At 41.8% G+C, this 18,064-nt stretch overlaps 1 protein-coding gene across 1 annotated transcript in view; it reads right to left on the minus strand.

The window, feature by feature from the left end:
- Positions 1-8,149: 8,149 nt before the first annotated feature.
- Positions 8,150-18,064, minus strand: part of LOC123520573 (voltage-dependent calcium channel gamma-4 subunit-like) — a 47,340-nt gene continuing 37,425 nt past the window's right edge. Inside the window, exons 3-6 of the mRNA XM_045282959.1 lie at positions 10,561-10,701; positions 9,308-9,510; positions 9,132-9,220; positions 8,150-8,851 (exon numbers count right to left, since the gene is read on the minus strand). Of these exons, the coding sequence (XP_045138894.1) occupies positions 8,296-8,851; positions 9,132-9,220; positions 9,308-9,510; positions 10,561-10,701 (989 nt within the window). The 3' untranslated portion in view covers positions 8,150-8,295. The remainder of the gene's footprint in view (positions 8,852-9,131; positions 9,221-9,307; positions 9,511-10,560; positions 10,702-18,064) is intronic.

Genomic DNA, 18,064 nt, shown 5'->3' on the forward strand with positions numbered 1-18,064 from the left:
GCGTCGTAAAGGGGACGCTGAGCTCGATTGGGAGACGGGGAACAAGGATCGAGGGTGCGGCATTTCAGAGGACACAACTTTTTAAAGAGGGTTCATTCCATTTCCAGAGGGCGCGTCTCCTCTCCTCATCTTATAGGTTACTCCCCCCCCCCACATTATTATTATTATTATTATTATTATTATTATTATTATTATTATTATTATTATTTTTATTTTTTATTTTTAGTACATATCCGTCCTGGCAAAGACCTATTTTATCTTATTGTTTATTTTATCTTTCTTATTACCGTACATACATAACTCCATTCAGCGGTTAAGATATTTCTCATAATTACTTACAACTTTGGATGTACTTTTAATTTTACTTACTCTGTACAGACGCATTGATAATTTTCGTATCCTAGAGAAAACTAAATGAAGCCAACCAGCCTCTTATCCTCTCTCTCCCTCTCTTTTCTGTGTCCATTCAAACTTTCTGTCATATCTTTCATCGATTTATCTATTTCTATTCTATCTTCACAGTGCTCTAAGTGTTATCAGAGAACAATCATACCAAGGAAACGCTAAACAGAGCACTCCCTGCACAATATTAGCAGTGTACTTTTGCCTCCGCCGGAACGATTAGCTCTCTTTACGTCCTCCTCATCCCACTATTTCTTGCCTTGATATTTTGTGGTAGTGGTTCTTTATATGACACTTATGCACTGGGTGTGTCTCTCCCGCTGGTAGTGCTGCCGCTTTTCCACCACACCCTTTTGTTTAGAACGCCGTGGAGAGAGAGAGAGAGAGAGAGAGAGAGAGAGAGAGTATACTATTTCTTTCATGGGATTATTTTTCTACATATCGATAATAGTTTATGTAGAATCTCTCTCTCTCTCTCTCTCTCTCTCTCTCTCTCTCTCTCTCTCTCTTTCTGTGTGTGTGTGTGTGTGTGTCACGGTGCCCTCCCCTCTACAAAGTCGGTTACCTGGCCCTAGAGACATCTTTCTGAGGGGTCCGCTATCAATGGGTCTGCCTTTTCCCAGATGAATTTAGGTGTGCATCACTTGTTATTTTCAGAAAAAAATAATAATACATAGTGTAATATAATGTTATTTATTTATTTTTTGAAGCTTATATTCTTCACTCAAAAAAAGTTGTCTTCCACAAACTTTTAACTTATATATATATATATATATATATATATATATATATATATATATATATATATATATATATATATATATATATATATATATATATATATATATATATATATATATATATATATATATATATATATATATATATATATATATATATATATATATATATATCTCTCTCTCTCTCTCTCTCTCTCTCTCTCTCTCTCTCTCTCTCTCTCTCTCTCTCTCTCTCTCTCTCTCGAGCTTCCTTTTTTTACAACCTATTCGTCTCCCTCATCAGGAGGGTTTCATCTTCCCATTTTCCCTCAAAGAAAAAGTTTTACGGGTTTGTACTCCGCCGTCACCTTGCGTCGCTGACTTACCTCGCCATGTCTCCCTCTACAGGCAAGCACGTCTTCCAGCATAAGCAGGTCAACTTGCCGCACTCTTATCTACTCTTAACTTTGACTGTTTTTAGCTTGTCTCGGTGATAATGTTATTGATTTGCTTATCATCTACCAGTTATCTATCTTTATAAGGGGGCTGTCAATAGATAAGCAGATTTAAGATAAGACTTAAGAAGTAGGGCGTCCGGAGGTGAGAGGGAAATGGGGACGCGTATTCCCGTGTGAGGATGTCCAAGATATTGTATACCTACCTGAATTGGGTGTATTCTTTTTATACATAACACTGCATGTATGTGTAGAATTTCATTATATTCTATCACCTTACAAAAAGTCTGACAAGTTCCTGACGGAGAGGACAAAACTATAAGCTATATAGACACCACTTGACGAGCCTTCCTGCTATGAAGAGTAGACAGAGTGACGTGTCCCAGTCTCCCAGAGGTTTACGTTGTGTGTACTAAGGAGACGGCGCACGCAGGTCAGTTTGGAGTTAAAGAAAGTGAGGCAATACTGAAGTGGTTTGGTTAAGTGCAGAGAGAGAGAGAGAGAGAGAGAGAGAGAGAGAGAGAGAGAGAGAGAGAGAGAGATGAGATGTAGGTTGGGGAGAAAGATGGGAGAAAGATCATAGAGACGAACTCTCAGTCAGGAATAACACAATAGGAAGGTTTATTGAAGGAAGACACATGGATCATCCTTGTAACAGAAGCCAACGAGGACTGAATAAGGCGCATTGAGACGTGTCCTGTAGTAAAACGATCCCCTGAAGGAGGTATCGCAAAGAGGCAATCACTAATTCTGCATTTGTTACACTGTTTATCATGTGAAGGTGGCTAATAAATCTCAGGTTGACTCTAACGTTTCTGGCCCTCCTCCCCCCTCTTCCCCCGAAAAAAGTCCTCTTCAGAGAGATACTTTTTGTCGAAACGTTAGAGTATAATAAAAGTATTCCTGGGTCAACTTGAGATTTAACTACAACCTTCACTACTCACTCGGGGCAATGGTTTCCTAGCGGGTGGGCTTTGAGATAGGAGGTACCCCAAAAATTACCCCCTTTAGCCCATATATTCCCGTGAAAAGCCCATGGTATATATATATATATATATATATATATATATATATATATATATATATATATATATATATATATATATATATATACACACACACACACACACACACACACACACACACACACACACACACACACACACATATATATATATATATATATATATATATATATATATATATATATATATATATATATATATATATATATATATATATATATATATATATATATATATATATATATATATATATATATATATATATATATATATATATATATATATATATATATATATATATATATATATATATATATATATATATATATATATATATATATATAATGTCCATATAACTATTTCACTGCTTATCATACTAACTTGATCGTGAACTCTAGCTAATCTTCTGACTGATAGTTGACGAGAATAGGACCATTGTCAATTCACTGGAGTAGCTGTGGGCGATTCTACTAATTGGAAGCAAAAGTAACTCTGGTGCAATCAAACCTCTACCAGTCCTGCATCAAATATTTAACCTCTTCAGTACCATGACGCGTTTCCATATCCATTCATCTTACTATTTAGTGATTTTGTACAACTTCAGAAACTTACGTAGGGAATTAAAGTAGTGAAGACTGTAGCCATTAATCTTATGACCTCTATAGACCCTTCCTAATGTCAGTAAAATGATCTAATCGTATACAAATCTCAAGGTGAAAATGCGTTCAGGTACTGAAGGGGATACAGGCTGTTATTTTCCTGTGATAGTTAAAACCCTCAAACTAACTCTTGAACCTCCACCCACTTGACATGACTCTTAGCTAATCCGCTCCATCCCGCTAGAGAAGGGGGTAGAATGAGGGATGAGAAGAATTAATAGCAGTTAGGAGTTAAACAGTAATTGTGGGGATGAGGAAGGAGGAAGAGATAGAAAGAGGGAAAAGAGAATTGGAGGAGGAAGGGTTGGTGAAAGGAAAGGAAGTGGGAGAGAAAGAATGCTAAAGGGAAGAGGAAAGGGAGAAGAAAAAAATATATATTAGAGAGGAGGACGAGAAAGAGGAGGAGGATGTTGTAGTGGAGAGTGCTGGGGAACAGAGAGAAGAGAGAAGGTAAAGGAGATAATGATTATTGTTGTGGTGGTGGGGAGGGGAGGGGAGATGGGGAAGGATGAGATGGGTGTGGAAGTTCGGAAGGGGAAGGAGTGGAGGGAGGAGGATATCGGGGGGAGGGGGCACGGAGATGATAGCACAACAAAGCAGTAAAAAAGAGTAATTGGAGGAGGAGGGAACGTGACAGTGTTGGGAGTTGTGGGAAGGATGGAGGGGATTGGGAAAGAGGAGGAGGAAGAGATATCGGACGAATGGGAGGAAGAGGAAGAGGAAGAGAAGACTTGGTGGTGACAGGGGCAAGAGACGGGGATGGACACTGATCAGGGAAAAGAACGGCGGATGGACGAGTCAGGTGAGGTGGAGGGTCAAGGTTTGTGTTTCAGTGGGTCCTAACCTAATCTTCCCTAACTTAACCTAACCAATCACAGGAAAACATGCAGCCTTTATCAGGTGTAGGAGGTGAAATGTTGCAACTGAATATATAGAGCAGGAGTGACTGAATGAGGTTTTACTGCAGCCGATATGCAATACCGTAAAAGGTTTCAAAGATTTCAAAGATTCAATAACTCAGTAAAGGGTGTTTGGAAATTATATTCTAATACATTCACCACACGGTTCAATTACCTTAATAGAAAAACTAGAGGAGTTACAAAGGATATAATTACTCGCTTCAGTACCAGGACTCGTTTTCATATTTGTTCTGCTTACAATTTGGTGATTCTATACAACTTCAGAAACATATGTAGGGATTAGAATACTGAGGACTGTGGCCATTAATTTTCTGACCTCCATAAACCCATCCTAATGTAAATAAAATCGTCTAAGGGGACCATCAATGCATTATAAAAATACGTTCCGGTACTGAAAGGGGGTTAAGGATTTCAGAATACAAGAAGTCATTATAATTTTTAACACTTGTTTCGTAAAGAGCGGGAAACCAGAGAGTCATATTGCACCAGAGGAGTTTCTAAACGAGCGAAGTTTCGGGGGAGAAACGAAAAATCTAAGCAATTTCATTTAGGCTCCACACCTGCGTCTGCTGATACGTCTCTCATTGTGTGTGTGTGTGTGTGTGTGTGTGTGTGTGTGTGTGTGTGTGTGTGTGTGTGTGTGTGTGTGTGTGTGTTAAGGAGAATAAGCAAAACGTACAAATAAGATCAAAAGAAATGAATGAAACAAAATAGAATGAAATGAAATACAAAAATAGACAAATAAATAAATAAACAGAAAAATGAAATAAACAATAAATTTACAAAGACGAACGGATGATAAAAAAAAGAATAAAACAAAACAAAATATGTCATTCCTTTAAAAATAGTTAGTCAGAGAGAGAGAGAGAGAGAGAGAGAGAGAGAGAGAGAGAGAGAGAGAGAGAGAGAGAGGTGACAGTCACTCTACTCCTATCCGTTAACATTTTTCCCGTGTCTCTTGGATGTAAGATAGATGGCGCAGTTTTACATGCCTGAATGAACTGTTTCCTTAATTTGACAAAGGAGAGCGTCAGTCACACAATGGATGGCTGGAAGGGAGAGGGAACAGAGCAAACGCCACTCATCTCTACTTCATTGTATTGTCCTTTCTTTCTTTTCTGACGCATAACTTTGCAATTCCTTTATTCTCTTCGGTTCTACATAATCATGGCGGGTAATCTTTCTATTTCTGACTGTATTGGTTACAGGTTTATTGTATTGTTCTTCTTTCTTTTTTGATTCACAACTTTTCGACTCTCTATTCTCTTAGGTTCTACACAATGATCGCGGGTAATTCTTCTGTTTCTGACTGTATGGATTATAACTTTATTGTATCATCCTTCTTTATTTTTGGTTCACAACTTTTCAACTCCTTTATTCTCTACAGTTGGTAAGGACACCGGAGCATGCCACTGCACTTCCGCAAAGCCGGGCAGTTGGACAGTTCTACACAATTACCGCGGCTAATTCATCCGTTTCTGACTGTATTGTAACACTTTTAGGATGTTAGTATAAGGATCAGACTATGAAATAAACCTCTTTCTTGCCGCTCAGGACCTGCAAGAAACAGTCATGACACGAATTTCTTTTATAACGCGTCTTTTCACCTTATTCCTCTGCATTATAGGGTGCTAGCCAACGGTAAACTAGAGTCAGAATATCAAATAAACCTTTTCCCTTCCATTCAATGTCTATATGGAACTCATTAAACCCCTTCAGTACCATGACGCGTTTCCATATTCATTCTGCTTACTATTTGCTGATTTTATACAACTTCAAAAACTCATGTGGAAGATTAAAATAGTAAAGACTCTGGCCATTAATCTTCTGACCTCCATAGACCCTTCCTAATGTCAATAAAATGGTCTAATCGTACACAAATTTCAAGATAAAATTGTGTCCCAGTATTGAAGGCCTTATGAAGGAGATTTCAAGATAATTTATCATTTTCTTTTAGCTAACTCTCTCAGACCTGCACGGGGACTGGCAACTAAGAAGGCTTTTTTGTTTACTCTTTCTGTTGCCCTTAGCCAGTTTCTCCCTCTTACATAAAGAGAGTCACACACCACGATTTTCTTAAAGAGTGTTGCGATTTTATTAACCCCTTTAGTACTGGGACGCATTTTTACCTTGATTTTGGGTGAGATTAGACCATTTTATTGACTTTAGGAAGGATCTATGGAGGCCAGTATTTTTACTATTTTAATCCCTCACATGAGCGTCTGAAGCTGTATAAAATCACTAAATAGTAACCAGAATGAATATGGAAAGGGTTAAAGACTACTGGTTCTTTGGGCGATGTGGTATCAGAATCGTGTATGCATTACGTCAATACTTCAGTTAACTTTTTACTTCTTACATTTATTCTCTCTCTCTCAGTATACGTGTGAAGGAGACAGTCATGCATACACCACGATTCGCTATTTTCTTGAAGATTATTGCTTCTTTAGGGAATGTGGTGCTTAAATCATGTGTGCATTACGTCAGTACCTCAGTTAATTTCTTTTCTCACACATTTATTCTCTCTCTCTCTCTCTCTCTCTCTCTCTCTCTCTCTCTCTCTCTCTCTCTCTCTCTCTCAGTATACGTACGTGTGAAGGAAACAGTCATGCACCACGATTCACAATTTTCTTGAAGACTATTTAGTTCTTTAGAGAGTTAGTTGTTTGAATCATGTGTGCATTACGTCAATACACCTCAATTAACTTCTTTCTTCATGCATATATTCTCTCTCAGTATACGTGTGAAGGAGACAGCTTCTCACACACCTCGAGTTTCTGAAAGAGTGTTGTTATTTTCTTGAAGACTATTGGTTCTTCAGGGAATGTGGTGTTAAAATCGTGTGTGCATTGCGTAGATACTGCAGTTAGTTTTTTTCTCCCTGCGTTTATTCTCTCTCGGTATACGTGTGAGGAAGTTTAGCCAAGGTCACAAAAATTGGGTTGTAAAAGTATTCCTGCTCAATATTCTGCTCGCAAAGGATGATTATTGGAGATTCCGAAAGTTGGGCAGTTTATTTTCAGAGGTGTCTCGATACTCCTCGTGTGAAACAATGCATGTCTTACTATGGAGAAGAAAAGAGACTAGAAAAGAGGTAGAGAGTTCCAGAGTTTACTAGTAAGAGGTATTTGTGAAGATATTGGTTAACTTTTGCATTCATGTGTAAGAGACTACATATATTTTTAAAAAGTAGTTATTTTAAACCTCTTTCCTCATGTTTCCTACCTCTTTATTTGATTCTTTTTGTGATATTATGGATGTTCTTGTTCCAGAAATTTTAGACCCCTTTCCTCATGTTTCCTACCTCTTTATTTGATTCTTTTTGTGATATTATGGATGTTCTTGCTTCCAGGAATTTTAAACTCATTTCCTAATGTTTCCTACCTCTTTATTCGATTTTTTTTGTGATATTATGGATATCTTTATACTTCCAGAAATCGGTGCTTCTGTCCTGAACATTTCCTTTGCTATTAGTGTTGCATGTCGTCACTTGTTCCCCGCGTCACCCTTTCCCTCAGATCACCACATGTCCATGATTAAATTCAATCTTCTCTGTACTCGTCCAATCCTCATCTTCCTCACCGCTCCCCTCCCCATATCGTGCAAGTCTCTCCGCACCTTCCCATCAGCAGGGAATGGATCACCGTGTGGAAAGCTCTCTCTCTTTCTCTCTCATCATTGTCTTCCCTCGCCCGCCACACATATCATTGCATCCTGTCTTGCCTTTCCTGCGACGCCTCTCAGCCTTACCTGACACAGCTCATACACGGTGTCCCCTGCACTCCATGGTTGACTCCTTGATTGATTTCAGGAGCCACATCAACAACAGGATCATATTGTCCATCTGCGTGTCTGCCTATATTTTTCCATCTATCTATCTATTTATCTATCTATCTATCTATCTAGTATCTATTTATCCATAGCACCACCACCCAGGAAAGAGGGGAGATTGAAACATTTGCATTAAGGAACCTCGTCTTATTGGTACATTGTCGCGTCGTGTGGCGGTGAGCTTCCACCGGCGCGGTGTGTTTCTAAGGGGCTCGGGTGTTCCTGAGAGTCGGGTGCCTGAGGGTGTGGAGCCACTAGCGCGCCCCCAGCACCCAGGCCGGCTGTCACACGGGCATGGTGTTTGGGGGACGTCTGGGGTCCCTCATAGCGTACTGACTTTCCCGGGTGCACCGCGGACATGTCTGCGGCGGCTTACGGGTGACGGGCGGAGGGCGGTGGCAGTCACAAGGGGGCGAGGGTGCCATACTGGGCCCCCGGTAGGATGGTGGTGGCCACGGGGATCGGCCGTCGCCATAACAACAACAACAACAACAAGCGTAGCAAGGACAGCAGGCTGCACAGCCCTCGGCAGGAGTCACCCTGATCTGCGGCACGGGGCCATAGGGGCGAGGGGCAGTGGCCCTGGGCAGTGTGTTGCATCGAGCTGGAGCACTTCTCTCTGGGGAGCCGCAGCGCGGGGTCACGCCGCTGACGGTGGCCAGCGAAGGACTCCGGGTGAAGGAGCGTGGAAGGCTGGCGCCCCGGGACACCGGTGGCTTGTTGGCCCAGTTGTCCGCCGCGTGCAGGTCAGTGAGGGAGCGTCGCTCCCGAGGAGGGAGTGTGGTGTGCTCGGCGGCCCGAGGGGGGACGTGGTTGTGGAGGCACACTGGCACTTGCTGCCTGTGGGAAATACTGGGATACGTGAACACACACACACACACACACACACACACACACACACACACACACAGTTACATGACACTGTCCTTTGAATTCAAAACGTCCATACAGTAACTTGAAAGTAAAAAAAGCTGATTCTATTTTTGATTCTTGTCAGGTTTTACTTCTGTTGGAGCAACAACTTTTTTTTTGTATTTTACAACAGCGATAACATTTACTTTTTACTACGTTCGCAAAGCTGAGGACAATGTCTGCCTCCGTTTCAGGCAAGAAATCTGACCTGAGAGGCGGATGTGGCGGTCGAGGGCGTGGCCTGGCGGGGGCGGGAAGGGACAGAGGCAGCTGCTGTCTCTTTTGCAGCCACTCACGCTGCGGAGGGAAGGAGTGTTGGCGAGGCGTGGCAAAAGTGTAGCACATCAGTTCAGAGCACAGCAGAAGGTGGCGCAAATACTACACCTTGTGACGGTAGATGAACAGGAAGACCGCCGCCGTGCCCGCCATCTCCGTGCTGACGAAGGCCACCACGAGCAGCAGGAAACACCAGCCGTACGAGTAGGTGAAGAGCGGCGGCTGGAAGGCTGAACGAGGCCGCAGTCTGTCCCCCACCTCGCCCTTCAGCGTGGCGATGTAGATGACTACGCCCAGCAGCATGGTCAGCCCTGCCAGAGAGAGAGAGAGAGAGAGAGAGAGAGAGAGAGAGAGAGAGATTAGTAGAAACAGTTTGCACACATTTTCCTTTCTCCTGCATACATCTGTGGCAGTTTTAATGGCATAGTACATACGACAGCTAGAGTTAGGGATGAATGAAGCCTTACGAATACAAGCACGGTAATCAAATAAATACAAATAGAGTATTGAAGCAGGTGGTATTAATCTCTTTCTCTCTCTCTCTCTCTCTCTCTCTCTCTCTCTCACTGACACACACACACACACATACACACACACACACACACACACACACACACACACACACACACACACACACACACACACACACACACACACACACACACACACACACACACACACACACACGGCCCGGTAGTGGTTAGAGCGCTGGCTTCACAAGCCAGATGACCAGGGTTCGATTCCCCGGCCGGGTGGAGATATTTGGGTGTGTCTCCTTTCACGTGTAGCCCCTGTTCACCTAGCAGTGAGTAGGTATGGGATGTAAATCGAGGAGTTGTGACCTTGTTGTCCCGGTGTGTGGTGTGTGCCTGGTCTCAGACCTATCCCAAGATCGGAAATAATGAGCTCTGAGCTCGTTCCGTAGGGTAACGTCTGGCTGTCTCGTCAGAGACTGCAGCAGATCAAACAGTGAATTACACACACACACACACACACACACACACACACACACACACACACACACACACACACACACTCTCTCTGGCTTCACAAGCCAGAGGACCGGGGTTCGATTCCCCGGCCGGGTGGAGATATTTGGGTTTGTCTCCTTTCACCTGTTCACCTAGCAGTGAGTAGGTACGGGATGTAAATCGAGGAGTTGTGACCTTGTTGTCCCGGTGTGTGGTGTGTGCCTGGTCTCAGGCCTATCCGAAGATCGGAAATAATGAGCTCTGAACTCGCTCCGTAGGGTAACGTCTGGCTGTCTCGTCAGAGACTGCAGCAGATCAAACAGTGAAACACACACACACAACCTCTGTAACCCTATATACAGCAACCCCTATAGGCAGGTAAACACATACCGGAGATGATGAAGGTGACGCCAGCGAGAAAGGTGAGGTACCGGCGGCGAGGGGAGCAGCGTCCGCCAACACACAGCACCTCCGCCGCCAGCAGCAGTCCCGCCGCACTCAGGAAGAACCCGCAGGACCTCAGCACCGCATCTGGAACACAGGGAAACTAATGTAAGGAGGATCTGACTAGGTGTTGTTGTGTGTTGCTATAAGTTAACTCTGTCGCTGTTAGTTAATCTTTTCCATGATCATATGCAACTTTTAAATGAATAGTTAATGAATGGTTTATATAGATTAATCCCTTCAGTGCTATGATGCGTTTTTCATACTTATTCTGCTTAGTATTGAGTGATTATATACAGCTTCAGAAACTTATGTGGGGATTGAAATAGTGAATATTCTGGTCATTAATCTTCTGACCTCCATAGACCCTTCCTAATGTCAATAAAATCGTCTAATCATACCCAAACTCATGGTAAAAATGCGTCCCAGTATTGAAGGGGTTAATAGTCTCTTAAGGTAAATAGTTATGTAGCTTAGCAATGATTATATTAACGTTGTGTTTTTTTTTTTTTATACCCATACAAGCGAATAATCGATACAACGGGTCTGAATGCTGACAAAAGACGCCACGACACTTGAAGGTTTGTGAAGAAAGACTGTTTGTTTTCTTTGTGAGTGTTCCTCCCCGTCTTTTTTCCTTCTAATGTGTGTGTGTGTGTGTGTGTGTGTGTGTGTGTGTGTGTGTGTGTGTGTGTGTGTGTGAAAGAGAATTCGGTGAGGGATACATGTTGTGGGGGCGGTCGGGGTGAGAAGATAGTGAAAGAGACCACCTGAAGTTGCCGCTTCCTTAAGAAAAAAAAAGTAAAAAAAAAAAAAAAACAGTTGGCCAGTTTAATTAAAAAAAAAAAGAAGTAAAATTACATAATTGAATGGTGCATGACTGAAGCTCAACATAGGTGCCTGAGGGAAGACAGAAAGTTGCTGTGTCAGAAAAAAATGTCAATAGCGATACCAACAGTGATCTCTTGTAGCATATATACATCAGAGCGAGTAGTGTTCCCTGGAGGTGTGCCGTTGGAAAGGCAAAACCCCTCGACGTTAAGTTAACCCCAACCAGTGAACCACAACACTATAATGGCAGAAGGTCGTGACGGAGAGAAGCCTGCTGTGCCATAACCTTTGTGATCGCTTTACTGTAGCTTGTACCCCTGAACTCAATGAGATGAGTCTCGTACGATGCACAATATTCAAGTTAGAAGGTTGCTTAATTATCGTACATGATCAAATACCTGTTAAAATAGAAAAAAAAAAAATAATAAGTAGGCTCATAAACGTTATGCTGTTGTGTTTGTTGTTGTTTCCCATTGTTGTAAGGAAGCATATGTTTTTATACTGTTATACTTTACTACCAAGAGTGTACTGCTTAGAATGTTTTGGATAGCACTATGTGTTACCAACAGAAGGGTGGGCGCGGTGTCTGTGGGTACCAGAAACTATCATAATTATAGACACTGTGGCGATTGTAGAAATAGATAGATAGATAGGTGCAGAGAGAGAGAGAGAGAGAGAGAGAGAGAGAGAGAGAGAGATTTTAAACCTATCAGATCTCTCTCTCTCTCTCTCTCTCTCTCTCTCTCTCTCTCTCTCTCTCTCTCTCTCTCTCTAGCATAGCATCTTTAGTACTTGAAGTTTAAAGGTGAATGAAGGGATTACACAGAAGAGCATATAAGGCGGAGGAGGAGGAGGAGGAGGAGGAGGAGGAGGAGGGAAGGAGAAAGAGAACGAAAACAGAAAACGAGGATAAGGAGGCGTGTACTCTTTTATCTAATCTACGTTGTTTTTAACCCCTTCAGTACCATGACGCGTTTCCATATTAATTTTGCTTAATACTTGGTAATTTTAAACAGCTTCAGAAACTTGTGTGGGGGATTGAAATAGTGAAGACTGTGGCCATTAATCTTCTGCCCTCCTTAGACCCTTCTCAATGTCAATAAAATCATCTAATCGACCCAAAACTCAAGGTAAAAATGTGTCCCAGTACTGAAGGGATTAAAAGTAATGGGATCCTTTCGGTCACTATTGCATTTCTGTAACAATAAACCTAAATATCTTTCATCATCACCACTTGCGTATATTCCTGCTTAAAAATGAAAAAAATCATACTTTCTCACCGCGAATTGAAGGATAACACTTTCTTAACCCCTTCAGTACTGGGACGCATTTTTGCCATGAGTTTTGCGTACCATTAGGCCATTTTATTGACATTAGGAAGGCTCTATGGTGGTCAGAAGATTAATGGTCACAGTCTTCACTATTTCAATCCCCCAACATTAGTTTCTGGAGCTGCATGAAATCACCAAATAATAACAAGAATGAATATGGAAGCGCGTCATGGTACTGAAGATCCTAACTCCTTCAATACTAGGACGTATTTCTACCATGAGTTTTGCGTACCATTAGACAATTTCATTGACATTAGGATGGGTCTATGGTGGTCAGAAGATTAATGGCCACAGTCTTCACTATTTCAATCCTTCACATGAGTTTCTGGAGCTGTATGAAATCACCAAATAGTAAGCAGAGTGAATATGGAAACATGTCATGGTACTGAATATGTTAAACAAATTTCGCAAGGTGCCTGGGTTACGGAGAATTCTGCATGAAAGTTCCAATATTTCTTTCGCCTTCGGGCACACGGCAGACGTTGGTTTCCGGGCGCCTGAGTGCTAAATAAATAAACTAGTCGGGGATTTCGGAATTTCGCCCAAGAATTCCAATATTTAATTAAGCGAACGTAAGACAGTCGGTGGGGCAGAGTATGTAAGAGAACTCGATATTGGAGACGAGGTGGTAATGGAGATGGACGGCTGAAAAATATACTTGTGGACAGAAATCAGGAAAACGTGTTGTATGTACACTCTTCCTCCTCTTCTTTTTCCTGTCCCTTTGCTCTGACGTTCCTCTGATCAGCTGACAGTTTACTGGATAACCTGACAGTAAACTTGTAGCAGATTAAGTTTTATACTGGAGAGAAATTCTGAACATAATAGAAGTGAGTGTGGCGTGTTGCTTGATTTCTGGAGATGTTGAGGGGAAAATGAAAACGTAATGAGTAAAGCAAGCCACAAACTGAAACACGAGTCCAGAAGAGATTGCAAACGTGTAGGATTTCCAAGGAAGTGCAGAATGTCATGTTAAAGTCACGCGCATTACCAAGAGAGAGGGAAAACAATTCTGCAACCCCGACTAATAATCTCTGTGGGGTTTGGAGATTGCCTTTATGAGAGAGAGAGAGAGAGAGAGAGAGAGAGAGAGAGAGAGAGAGAGAGAGAGAGAGAGAGAGTTAGCACTACCAGTCTTAAATAAAAAGAATTGAACTATATATTTTGAAAAGAATATATAAAGGTTGCTTCACGTAAACTTTCATAATGGATGCGACTGAACTCTTTAGAAGCCATTGCGCAAGGAGGGCTGTTTTCAAGTGGTAGTTTGGTATGACGGTGTTTTGAGCCATCCCCTTGACGCTCCTGTTGTTGTGTTGATGCTGCCGCCGTGCACTGCCTCTCGTGACCCTCATACATATATACTATACTCAGGTGACAAGGGGCGACACTGCCTGGGGAGCTGTAACACCGTTGTAAAGGCATAACATGAATGTGTATTGCGCCTGCTGCTACAGTAACTACAACTACAAGAACTGCTACTACTGGTATATACTGCTGCTAATGCTACTGCTACTGCCACTGTTGCTGTTACTGTTACTGCTGCTGCTGCTGCTGCTGCTGCTGCTACAACAACAACAACAACAACAACAACAACAACTACTACTACTACTACTACTACTACTACTACTACTTTCTACTACTGCTACTACTATTACTACTGCTACCACTACTATTACTACTGCTACTATTTCCACTCCTTCTCCTCCTCCTCCTCCTCCTCCTCTTGCTACTACCACTACTACGACTACTAGTACTACTTATTCTACTACTTCTACTTCTACTACTACTACTACTTCTACTATTGCTACTATTACGACTACTACTACTACTACTACTACTACTACTACTACTACTACTACTACTACTACTTCTACAACTATTACTTCCCACATAAATTTCAGAAGCAGTATAAAATCACCAATTAGCAGAATGAATATTGAAACGTGTCATGGTAGTGAATGGGATTAAGGGTGTTTTTGCGGCTTTGGTGGAAGATCAACAAGATTCCTACATCAGCAATAGAAGAAACGCTCGTGAGAATCCATCTAATTATTAAAGTGGCCTCTGAAAATAGTCGTGGTGAGGGAGCAGAGCGTTTGTGAATACTGGGCTGTGCTTTTCTTACTGTATAGTGAATGTATAATGGGTGATCTCAAACCACTATATCACCACCACCACCGCCACCACGACCGCGACTACAACCACCATCACCAACATCACTACCACCACCGACAATACCACCATCTCATTGCCAGCACTGTCATTATCGTGAGCTCATCATAATCACCACTGACGCTGATACCACCATTACTGGGAATAGCACCAGCAGCAGCAACAACAGCAGCAACGAAAACAACGACAACAACAAGAAAAACAACTATATTATCTTCTACTATGCTACTGCTACTACTACTACTACTACTACTACTACTACTAACCTAATCTACTGCTACTTTTACTTTTACTTCTACTCCTCCTCCTCCTCCTCCTCCTCCTCCTGCTACTACTACTACTACTACTACTACTACTACTACTACTACTACTACTACTACTACTACTACTACTACTACTACTACTACTACCACTACTGCTAGTACTTCTACTACTACTACTACTATTACTACCTCTATCACTTTAATCAATAGGGGTGGCGGTAGTAATGGAAGAAATAGCAGTAGTAGTAATAATAATGATGATAGTATTAGCAACCTTCTTCTTCTCCTCCTTCTCTTCCTCCTTCTTTTCGTCATCATTGTTACTCATATCATCATCATCATCATTATCATCATCATCAGTAGCAGCAGCAGTAACGGTACAGTAGTAGTAGTAGTAGTAGTAGTAGTAGTAGTAGTAGTAGTAGTAGTAGTAGTAGTAAAAGCAGCAGCAACAATAATCATTTTAATTTTCTCCTTAACAAATGTATCGCACGAATCGCTTACATTTCCCGATAATTGAAATATAAATTCCGATTAATGATAACTGTGAGAGAAAAAGAATAAAATAAAAAGACTAAAATCCATTGCAGTAGTCCATGAAAAATGTAAAACAACAATTATTGCCTTACATCACACACTGGCGACAAAAATGAGGCTGTCAGTAAGTGTAATGACGGGCTAGGAGGCTGGGAAGGGGTGGTGGTGGTGGTAGGTGAGGGATGGGTGTGAGTGAGACAGGAGGTGTTGGTGGTGGGTGGGTGAGGCAGGGAGATGTGGTGCTGGTGGATGTGAGTGAGGCTGTGAAGTGTAGTGGTGGGTGAGGCTGTGAGAAGGGAGGTGATGGTGATGGGTGTGGTTGAGACAGGGAGGTGATGGTGGTGGATGGGTGAAATGGTCCATGGGGGTAACAATGGTGAGTGGTGGGGAATAGCTAGTTAGGGATGGATGTTGAGTGGGAGGCTGGGCATGGGGGAAGAAGCGGATTTGGTGACTGGGTGGATAGGTGGATGGGAGGGATGTGGATAGGGGTAGGTAGGGATGGAATGGAATGATGAGTGGATAGGTGGAATGTGTGTGGAGTGGAAGGCAATATGTACACGTATGAATGAATGCTAATTTGAGGAACATACACACACACACACACACATACACACACACACATACACACACAAACACATACACACACACACACACTCTCTCTCTCTCTCTCTCTGTCCCTCTCAATAATAATTTCACAAAAAAAAAAAAATGGGGATAATATCAGAATACCAACCACTCAACACAGAATTATAAAGACACTGAAGACTCAGACACCGCTTATAACGAGTCACCAGTGTTAATTTTGCATATCAGAGTGGTGGGTGGGAATTATTCAGGCTGGTTATGTGGTTTGTATTATACAGAGTGTGTAGACCCGGATTTAAAGGGGAGGGAGAAGCTTTTTAATACGGTGCCATTCAAAACACTATCATGGAAATTGCAGTGCTTAGGATGGGCGCGAGGGAATCTGTTGAAATGACTGGTAAATGAAGAGAGGAATGAGTAATATAATGAACGGTGGAGAGAGAGAGAGAGAGAGAGAGAGAGAGAGAGAGAGAGAGAGAGAGAGAGAGAGAGAGAGAGAGAGAGAGAGAGAGAGAGAGAGAGAGAGAGAGAGAGAGAGAGAGAGAGAGAAAGTACGAGGTGGAATGACTAGAAAACTTGCTCTACGATCGTGTTTTCAAGAGAGAGAGAGAGAGAGAGAGAGAGAGAGAGAGAGAGAGAGAGAGAGAGAGAGAGAGAGAGAGAGAGAGAGAGAGAGAGAGAGAGAAATAAAAATAGGAAAAAAAAATACACACATAAAAGGGCCTTTGATATGGTATGATAGCAGATTAATTAACCCTTTCAATGCCTAACAATTTTCCCCTTCATAACATCCAACTTCATTTTTACACGCTCTTTTTTCGTAGTTAAGTCTCGTATAAATAATTCCGTAACCTAACAAAAACTATCATCATATTCTCTTTCTTGCTATTTTTATTCCGTATCCAATTTATGTTTTTTTCTGGTGCAGTGAATGTTAAAACAGACGACGACCATTGAAAGAAAGAAAAGGTGAAGGGAGTAGCTGTATAATTTTTTCCCCCTATGGATGATTGATGAAAGAGGTTAATGCTGCTGAAAAATTAACGCTGTCGTCCTAAGTATTGGTGGCAGGCGTGAACGAGGGACAGAGGGACAGCATGAACGATAGATAGATAGATAGATAGATAGATAGAGAGAGAGAGAGAGAGAGAGAGAGAGAGAGAGAGAGCCTTTACTGACAAACGTAAATATGAGTGAAGGTACTGTGAGGTGTGAACAAAACTGGCTTGGCTTAGATCATGTATCACACACACACACACACACACACACACACACACACACACACACACATATACAAAGCTCCAAGCAGGTTAAATTTGCGTAGGTGATTAAGAGCACGTTTAATTCTCTCCCCACCTCCCTCAACACGTATTTATCTCACCAAACTTGAATAGGAAGAGAAATGCTCCCGGCGTGTTGAAAAAGAAAACATGGCCAGTGATTTACAGCCGCGGATTAAAATGTACGAATAATAATGGCAACTTTAAGAAGACTCGTATTTTTATCTAGAAGTTATTAACGCACAAGAGGGGGAGCATAGATTCACCTGGCTGCAACACACACACATACACATACACACACACACACACACACACACACACACACACACACACACACACACACACACACACACACACACACACACACACACACACTATGAGAAAAACACAACTTTTAGTATACTCATTTCTTTATTGCTATGCTAGAAAGGAACCAAATGAACAC

Source organism: Portunus trituberculatus, chromosome 47, assembly GCF_017591435.1.
Source record: "Portunus trituberculatus isolate SZX2019 chromosome 47, ASM1759143v1, whole genome shotgun sequence".
NCBI lineage: Eukaryota > Metazoa > Arthropoda > Malacostraca > Decapoda > Portunidae > Portunus > Portunus trituberculatus.